At 55.3% G+C, this 9,233-nt stretch overlaps 1 protein-coding gene across 1 annotated transcript; it reads left to right on the top strand.

Moving 5' to 3' along the window:
- The first annotated feature begins 761 nt into the window (after window positions 1-761).
- On the top strand, window positions 762-8,685 carry BIRC5 (baculoviral IAP repeat containing 5). The gene is made up of 4 exons (XM_047706523.1): window positions 762-947; window positions 1,248-1,357; window positions 2,774-2,891; window positions 8,144-8,685. Exons 1-4 carry the CDS (start codon window positions 837-839, stop codon window positions 8,231-8,233), a joined length of 429 nt encoding a protein of 142 aa, XP_047562479.1. The 5' UTR covers window positions 762-836; the 3' UTR covers window positions 8,234-8,685.
- Window positions 8,686-9,233: the final 548 nt, after the last annotated feature.

The raw sequence follows: 9,233 nt of genomic DNA, 5'->3' as shown, positions 1-9,233 counted from the left end.
TGAGAAGACAAGAAGTCTGGGGGGTGGGGTTACCTCAGGTTAACCAGGTAGACCTTGACCGGAGAATTTAGCAGGCACAGACCCAGTGCAGGCTGCCTCCCTCCCTCCCGCCTCTGGGTGGGTCTCTGTCCCTGTGTCCTCCCCGCTGTTTCACGAGATTGCTCAGTTTTCTCGTCCCTTCTGCTGGGAAGTCACTGCGCACGAAGCGGCTCACTCAGCCCTCGAGGACCGCAGCCGGTCGAAATGCACAAAACTAACAAGGCCAGCACGGACACAAGCCTCAGGGGGTTTCTGGCTACTACATACAGATGTTAAAAATGGGACCCCAGAGAGTAGGAACTTGGCACAAATAATGCAGAAGGATCAAAATGGCAGAAGCTGTTATCGGTAAAATTTGATACAGCCGAAAGCTGATCTATGAATTAGATATCTGTTACAAAATCTTATGGAAAAGGGGAGTGTTTAATGAGCACAGGCTTAACATAAGTGTGCTCGACAGCGGTCACTCCTTGAACCCCGGGGACGTCGGAGCAGCCTCAACGCCTCTTCCCACCAGTCTTCGTAAGCCGTCGGGGAAACGCCAAGTGTGGGAAGGGGCCAGCGCCCGGCGGGGCGGGGGGTGGGTGGTGGGGAGGGGGCGCGCTCGGTGCGCCGCGAGTAGCGGAGCCGCGCGGCCGGAGGACTACAACTCCCAGCACACCCCGCGCCGCCCAGCCTTGCCTTCCCAGAAAGCCGCGGGCGGAGCGCGGTGGGGCAGCGCGTTCCCGACCTGCCCCGCGCCGGCCGCCAACCGCCGCGTTTGAATCAAGTCGGCGCTCGGCGGCTGCGGCGGCGGGATGGGCGCTTCGTCGTTGCCCCCCGCCTGGCAGCTCTACCTCAAGGACCACCGCGTCTCTACGTTCAAGAACTGGCCGTTCCTGGAGGGCTGCGCCTGCACCCCGGAGCGGGTGAGACCGCGTGGCCTCCCTGGGCCCCAGGCCTGCCCCTCCCCAGAGCCCTGACGCGGTCCCGGGGTGACCGGACCCAGCTCTGGGCTCCCGGCCCCGTGAAGCCCCTCCCCCTGTGGGCTCCCGAATCCTGAGCGACCCCTCCCTCTGTGGGCTCCCGGGCGCCCCTCTCCTTGTGGGCTTCCAGACCCGGGGGCGACCCCTCCCTCCGTGGGCTCCCGGCCAGGGCGACCCCGCCCGCTGCGGGCTCCTGGATCCTAGAGCTCCTAGCGGGGCCTGAGCCTGCGCTCTCCCCTGCAGATGGCCGAGGCCGGCTTCATCCACTGCCCCACTGAGAACGAGCCCGACTTGGCCCAGTGCTTCTTCTGCTTCAAGGAGCTGGAAGGCTGGGAGCCGGATGATGACCCTATGTAAGTCCCCCAGGCCAGCCTCGCTGGGCTTCCAGGGCGCCCCGCTGCGAGCTGGGCCTGAGAAAACCATGCGAATGTCCGAGACACTCGGTGGGGGAGCCGGCCGCGGCTTTTGCAGCTCGTGTTGTGCCCCTGTCACGGCCAGCGGCCGAATTTCTGCGCCGCTGCCCAGCGGCACTTAGGCCTTTTCCGACCCGACTTGGCCCGACGGGCCTGCAGAGCGGAGGCTGAAGGAAGGCGCGTTCTTGGAGGACTGTCCTTGGCGCCTGTCGGGTCTGGCCCGTGCGGGAGCGGAGCCTGCGGGGACGCGCGGGGGTCGGGTGCTCTGCTAGCGGGAGTCTTCAGATCTGAAGTGTCCCGGAGCTGCCACTCACGCGCCAGAGCAGACAGTCCCAAGGGCTACCCTGGCGCGTTTGGGGTTTTGTTCTTCAAGGCATCTAGGCTGTTTCTTTCAATTCCGTGTGTGTTGGCGCGACCCCGATGGCTGTCCTGTGTGTGACGCCACCTTCTCCTCTCATTTTTGCCCCTGCTCACACCCCGTTGCGGCCACAGTTACTATTTCCTATAGAGACTCGCCCACGCCGTCTCTTCTTGGCCAGAAGAGAGTTGCTGGTTTCCCTAACGTGCTTGCTCTCATGACCCATTCTTTTTTTTTTTTTTTAATATTTTAGGTATTCCCTTGACAGGGAGAGAGCAGAAGCAGGGGCAGCGGCAGGCAGAGGGAGAGGGAGAAGCAGGCTCCCCCCTGGGCAGGGAGCCCGATGCGGGGCCCGGTCCCAGCCTGCTCAGCCGACTAAGCCACCAGGTGCCTCGTGACCCGTTCTTGACGGGGCTGGCACGGTGCGCATACCGGGATCGCCGAGGGAGTACCCGTTGTGCTCCTGGGAGTGAATTTCTCAGTGCCGGAGAAGGTTCAGACGGTCCTTCCTATCGGCTGTCCTCTGGGGCTTGGTGCGGCCGTGTGTTCGTTCCGGTGCTGTTCCGCTCGCACTGCTGTCCTCTATGCAGGGGTAATTCGCAGGGCAGACGGCGAGGCCGGGGAGTTCCCCGGAGAAGCCTGGCCAGCGAGCAGATCCCGTAACGATTCCAGGGAAATGGGGGAGATTAGTTCACACGGTTCCTTCCTCGAGGGTCTTAGAGGGGTTTGAGGTGTGCCGCCCCTGCCCTTGGACCACCTTTCCTGCTAATTGCTGCAGGACTCCAGAAAAATCCCCTCACCCTAAGCGCAGTGGGAGATGTCCCGAGAGAGGGCAGCCAGGGGTGGGCAGTGGGAGCGGCCCTGGGACCCAGCCGTGGTCCTGCGGACTTGCGTGAGCAGAGGGAGGCACGTCTGGGGGCCGGGAGCTGGGTGCTGCTGACACACTCGCTCTTCTCCCTTTCCCTGACGTGTCTCTGGTCCCGTATCGATTTTTCTAGAGAGGAGCATAAGAAGCATTCATCTGGTTGTGCTTTCCTTTCCGTCAAGAAGCAGTTTGAAGAATTAACCCTCAGTGAATTTTTGAAACTGGACAAAGAGAGAGCCAAGAACAAAATCGTACGTATCATCCGGAGCGAGACCCAAGGGCCAACCCCGCTGAGCACCGAGTGCTACGCCCTCGCCCCGGAGTGGCTGTTTTCCTCGGAGAGCAGTGTTAAGCCCCTCGGAGCATCTCTCCTGGAATGTGGTCTTGGGGTTGTTCCCTCTTGGAAGATGTGTTTAGTGCGAGGTCCTCTGGTGGTGGGCGGTGGTGGTCAGGCTGGCGTCCGGCCTTCAGGGACAGTCGGTGTGGGAGGCCGTTTACACGCTGTGTGTTCGGGTGTGGGCATGCTGGGGCAGAGGGTTTGGGGGCACGTAGCAGCATGTCGGGGAAGGGGCATCATGGGTCTGGGGAAGAAGAGGCTCCAGTCCAACTGGACCTTGGGATCAGGCATCCTGGGTTATTGGGGGAGAGGAGGGGTGAGGCCGAGGGTCCACAGCGGGATGGGTACCAGGCAGCCCCGGGGGTAGAGAAAGTCGGCTCCCAGTTAAACCTGAATTTCAGGTATAGTTCGTGTTTTGTATGGATGTATTCTAAAAAAGTGACTTGTTTTTGTGAAGTTTATGAAGTTTCAACTTACCGGGCGTCCCCTATTTTTATTTGCTAAGCCTGACAATATTACAGAGAATAAATGTTGGGTGTTTGCTGTCCTTGTAGCAAAGCACTGGGCCGGGAGCGGACATCCTGGTTCTGTCCTCGCCACTCACGGACTCCATGAGTTCAGGCCGGTCTTGGTTGCATGTGGAGGGCAGATCCCCATGATTTCGGAGACCCTTTTCTGGTTGAAAATTTATGTTCCTTTTTAGAGATGATTATAAAATAGTTCTGTCTGATACAGGATAAATGCTGAATACCAACTTTTTTGTTAGGAAAGTGGAAGAACTTGGCAGTCAGTGTAGCATGTTGTGGAAGAGTGTTTGCACAGTGCGGCCTTGGGAACTGCAGGGCTGGAAGTGGGAAGTGGGCCAGGGAGAGCCTTCTAGGTCAGGGGTCAGCACACCCTCCGTGAGGTGCCACAGATAGTCAATATTTTAGCTTTCATGGGCTGCAGGTTTCTGTTAGATATTCTTTTTCTTTCTTTCTTTTTTTTAAGATTTTATTTATATAGAGTGAGAGAGCGTGAGCAGAGGGAAGGGGCAGAGGGAGAAGCAGGCTCCCCACTGAGCAGGGAACCCCATGTGGGACTCGATTCCAGGATCCTGGGATCATGACCTGAGCCGAAGGCAGACAAACAACTGAGCCACCCGGCCGCTCTCTAGTAGATATTATTCTGTTGTTCTTGTTTTCACAACTGTTTAAAAATGTGAAAAGCATTTGTAGCCCAATGACTGTATGAGAAATAGGCTGTGTCCCATGGGTCACAGTTTGGCAAGCCCATTCTAGGTGAGAGACCAGCCTCTTTACTTAGGGGACAGTGGTGAGAAAGCTGTGCCCCAGCAAACAGGAGGGGGATCGATGTGTAGCCCAGGGAGAGGCTGAAGCCAGACTGTGGGGCACTGAAAAAGACAAAGGTTATCGGTGTTGCAACAAAGAGGAGAAGGTTGTTGTGACAGCACAGCTCCAAGACAGTGAGTGACCCACTGCTTCTAGGCCCCGTGGTCTGGTGGGCAGAGCCAGGTGCCTACGGGGAGAGGTGACTCACTGGAGCAGGAAGCCCACCAGGTCGCCACCATCTGCGGGAACAGCAGTGGGGCCACACCAGACCAGGGTAAACAGGCAACTGAGAAAAGTGGGGGGTGGGAAGAAAATGTTTTGCTTTCATTGTACAACTGTTTCTGTTCTCCCCAAGTCAGAATACAGGAAGCTTAATTTTTTTTTTTTTAAGATTCTTATTTATTTGAGAGAGTGTGCAGTCGAGCACCAGCAGGGCGAGGGGCAGAGGGAGACGCCGACTCCCCGCTGAGCAGGACCCTGGGATCACGACCTGAGCCCAAGGCAGACACTTAAACTACTGAACCACCCAGGCGCCCCAGAACACAAGATACTTCAAAAGGATGCCTTTGTTGCTGTCGCTTTGTTTAATCACAAAACAATGTAAGCTTTCAGAAGGAGACTCAAAAGCTCCATGCTATTCCCAGGGCGACCACCACTAACTGTTTGCTGGGTCTCCTTCAGATAATTTAAAAATTTCTGTATTTTAAAAAAGACTAAAAAGCGTATGCTGCTCATACTTTCCATCATCAGTTTACACAACGGCGTTTGTGAGCCTGTGGCCTCGCTGTACTGTTGTGATGTTGCGGAGCTGTGCTCCAGCCCTGTGGCCGTCACTGGGCGTGGCTTTGATGACAAAGACTCTGTAGAGGGCAGGTTTCCGTGCTCCGGTCACACAGTGTCCTACCTGCCCAGTGGCGGGACGTGGCCAGTTGCTGCCATGCTGCATGGCGCAGATAACAGAATAGTTTTGTCGTTGCAAAGGGCCCTGTGGGACATGCTGTTCTAGACTACCAGCTGACTGTAAGGTCTGCTGCGAGTAATTATCACTAATGTAAAAGTCAGGTCCCCTCGTGTCCCCGTGCACTTGCCCATGTGGACGGATGGTCATGTCTGGGGTCAGAGCCAAGTGCAGGGAACCCGTGTAACCAGAGGTCTGTCTGCTTTGCCCTGGAGCCCCCCGGTGGGCAGTCGAGGGCACGTCACTCCTGAGTGTGCGTTGGCATGCAGACCTCGTCTGTTCTGTGAGGGTGAGTACGGTGGGGGGCTGGCGTGTTCAACCGGAAAGTCAGCTCTGTGGTCGCAGCATGTGGTTTAAGGTAGTCGTTTATTGGACAGTTGAGGTAACCGTGTCAGGTGTGCAGATCCTGGAGACCAGGCACAGATGTTGGCTGTGATGCCGCGGGTGTCTGAGGCCCCAGGCTCCCACGGGAGATGCCGCTGCTCGTCCATGTGACAGGATCGCTGAGGGAGCGGCCCACCTGCGGCCTGGCGAGGGAAGGCGTGCTGCCCTCCTGGACAGCCAGCCTTTTAGGGGTCTAGGCTGGGAGCATGCTCCCTGCTCATGACATTCCTGCTGCTGCATCGCCGCCTCTACCTTTTGAGGAAAATGAAGTAAATTAGAACCAGTTAGAAAATAAACCAGTTCAGGGGCGCCTGGGGGGCTCAGTCGATAAGCATCTGCCTTTGCCTCAGGTCGTGATCCCAGGGTCCTGGGGCCGAGCCCCACATCAGGCTCCCGCTCAGTGGGGAGCTGCTTCTCCCTCTCCCACTCCCCCTGCTTCTGTTCTGTCTCTCGCTGTGTTTCTCTCCGTCAAAAAAATAAATAAAATATTTTTAAAAAAGAAAAGAAAAGAAACTAGTTCAGGGAATGACCTTAATGGGAGCAAGCAGACCTGCATTTGTGGACGCTAGTGATGAGGGAGAAAGAAGCCCAAGGGGGAGGCGCCTGGGTGGCTCAGTGGGTTAAGCCGCTGCCTTCGGCTCAGGTCATGATCTCAGAGTCCTGGGATCGAGCCCCGCATCGGGCTCTCTGCTCAGCAGGGAGCCTGCTTCCTCCTCTCTCTCTGCCTGCTTGTGATCTCTCTCTGTCAGATAAATAAATAAAATCTTTAAAAAAAAAAAAAAAAAAAAGAAGCCCAAGGGGAAGGAGGAGACACCAAAGCTCCAGATGGTAAACTTCTGCTCAGTGAACGTTATGTTTCTAATAGTGAGTTTCCGATTTTTTTTGAAGATTTATTTATTTATTTTAAGGAGAGAGTGGGAGGGGCAGAGGAAGAGGGAGAATCCCGAGCAGACTCCTTGCCGAGTGTGGAGCCCGATGTGGGGCTCAGTCTTGCGACCCTGAGATCATGTCCTGAGGGGAAATGAAGAGTCAAGACGCTTGATCGACTGAGCCACCCAGGCGGTGCCCCGTGAGTTTCTGATTTTTCCTTCGATCTACCTTTATTAAGAAATAGAGGGGCACCTGGGTGGCTCAGTTGGTTGAATGTCTCACTCTTGATTTTGACTCAGGTCATGATCTCAGGGTTGTGGGATCAAGCCCTGAGTTGGGCTCTGTGGTCAGCGGGGAGTCTGTGGGGGATTCTCCTCCCTCTCCCTCTGCCCCTCCCCATGGTCACACACATGCATGTGCACTTTATCTCACTTTCTGAAATAAATACATCTTTTTAAAAAAGCGTTTAAAATGGAGGTATTGACCTCCGTGTTCTGGAGGTTAAGTTATAGCCGTGTACATCAGGGCTTAATTAATTTAAGCTTTATTGAAAGAGAAGAAAAAAATAAATAAAAAATATATTTTAAAAGGCCATGCTCAGGGCCCCTGCCTGGCTCAGTTGATGGCCACGCAACTCTTTAATCTCATGGTTGTGAGTTTAAGTGCCATGGTGGGCGCACAGATTACTTAAAAAACAAAAAGACCATGGTCGTCTTTTCATATCCATAGAGACGAGACACTCAGGTTGCGGGGTTGTCCATTACAGGGCACACCACTAATTGTCAGATGCTGTTCTCTTTTTCGTGTCAATTTCTTATTTGATTAATGTTTCTTTTAATTAATAATTTTAAGTAAGCCTCATACATGGCAGCAAAATTAAGATACACAAAAATACTTAATGAAAAGTAATTTTTTGAAGTTAGCCTCTAGTTAGAAAACAAACTCAATAAAGGTCTGTTAGCTTTTTAACGTGTCCGAGAAATCCAGGAGAACACACATGAGGGTTGGGAGAGAGGTTCCTGGATCTGCTGATGGGATCCGGCAATTGTCCTAGACGGAGCACTGAGCGGAATGAACAGGTCAGAAGGCAGCGTCGGCTGCTGGAAGCAGAAGACGCTTCTGTTTCAGGAGAGAAAGCCGAGGCTCCGCAGCGTCTACGTGGACAAGAGGGGGCTCCGGGCCTGAGCTGGGGGAGCTTCTGAAGCAGTGTGGGCGGTGGTTAAGAGCAGGAATGTGCCAGAGCCTAGCTGGGCCACCTGCACACCTGGTGCGGTGCGGTCTTCCTCATGGTAGAGCGCAGACGGTGGTGACACCTGCCTCACGGGGACACCGAGCTTTCGAGAAAGCAGTTCGTGTGTGTGAAGCAGGTGAAATGGTGCTTAGGGCACAAAGGTTTCGGAGTGTTTTCTTTTATGATTATTAGGATGTAGCTGAGGTGGGGGGATCTTGAGTCGGGATATTCAGCCCCAAATAGCGTTGGGGGGGCGGTCTCTGCCCTAACCCAGCGCCTGATTTGTTAGGGGCTCAGTCAATGTTGCCTTGTGCTTTCCGCGTTGGTCTTATCTACAGGGTGTGATGGGGAAGCTCTCGGCTCGGTTTCATGCGCCTCTTCTTTATTTCCAGGCAAAGGAAACCAACAGTAAGCAGAGAGAATTCGAAGAGACGGCAAAGAGAGTGCGCTGTGCCATCGAGCAGCTGGCCGCCGCGGAGTGACCCCGCCGCCATCCCGCTGCCGGGCGAGCTGCTCCCCGTGTGGGGCGCGCTCCCTGCCGGGACCTTGCCCAGCGCCTTAGGGGACAGGAACACCCACGATTTGAAATTAGAATATTTAAGCTAGACTTTTGCTTTTTTCTTGAAAGCAGTGCCGGGGCTGCTTCTCTTCGGGCAGCTGGTGCCGCTGAGTCCAGGAACCGATTCTCTCATTTTTCTTCGGTAGTTTTTGTGTGGTTGGTTCCTGGGCTCCTGGGGGTGAGAAGATGAGCAGCGTGTTCTCACCAGCGGAGCCCTCCCGCGCGCTGCGTGGGCTTCAGGCTGACAGCCGGCTGTGCAGCCTGAGATCTGCTGCCGGAACGTAATCATAGGTCTGTTGCGGCTGGACAAATAGAGAATTAAGGATACCATTTTAGATTTTATCTGTCTGATAATCTGAATCTATGGTGCTCATTTCTTGTGTTCCCGCTACTCTCCTTTATCTCACCTGGGTATCTCCAGGGCCTGCAGCGGTCCTCGACCCCGTCGGCTCTGGTTCCGTGGCCTCCCTGCCTGCCAGAGCAGATCAGACAAAATGCCATCCCTGCTGGGGCTCTGAGGTGCTGAGTGTGGGCTTTCTTGCCTGTCTTGTCATTTTGGAATTTTCACAGGGGAGCTAGGAATCTAACCCCAGGCTGCCTTGGGCCCCCAGGTGTGCCAGAGCCCTTCCGGCCTGGAGCCCACGTGGCCGGGTGGGATGGAGGAGGCCTGATGTCTTGACAGCAAAGCCAGCCTCTGGCTTGGAGGTCAGCGGACGATCCATCCCCTCCAGCGTGTACCACGGGCACATGGCAGGGTTGTCACATCTCTCTAACACAACGAAAAGATCCTTAATGCCAGTGCCTTTTCCAGAGGCCTGGCTCCTTGCTCTGAGTGAGCTGTGATGCGGGTGGGGCAGGCAGACCTGGGACAGGAGACCCGCGGAAGGAATTCCTGGTCTTACGCTCCCATCGCTCTGCAGGTG

Source organism: Lutra lutra, chromosome 16 (assembly GCF_902655055.1).
Source record: "Lutra lutra chromosome 16, mLutLut1.2, whole genome shotgun sequence".
Taxonomy (NCBI): domain Eukaryota; kingdom Metazoa; phylum Chordata; class Mammalia; order Carnivora; family Mustelidae; genus Lutra; species Lutra lutra.
Note: the sequence above shows the minus strand (reverse complement) of the source record. Positions and strands in the feature narration are given on the sequence as shown.

Coding starts and splice junctions, on each gene's coding strand:
- BIRC5 (XM_047706523.1), top strand. CDS start 837: ATGGGCGCTTCGTCGTTGCCCCCCGCCTGGCAGCTCTACCTCAAGGAC. Junction 1,358..2,773: donor GAGCCGGATGATGACCCTAT/GTAAGTCCCCCA, acceptor CGATTTTTCTAG/AGAGGAGCATAAGAAGCATT. Junction 2,892..8,143: donor AGAGAGCCAAGAACAAAATC/GTACGTATCATC, acceptor CTTTATTTCCAG/GCAAAGGAAACCAACAGTAA.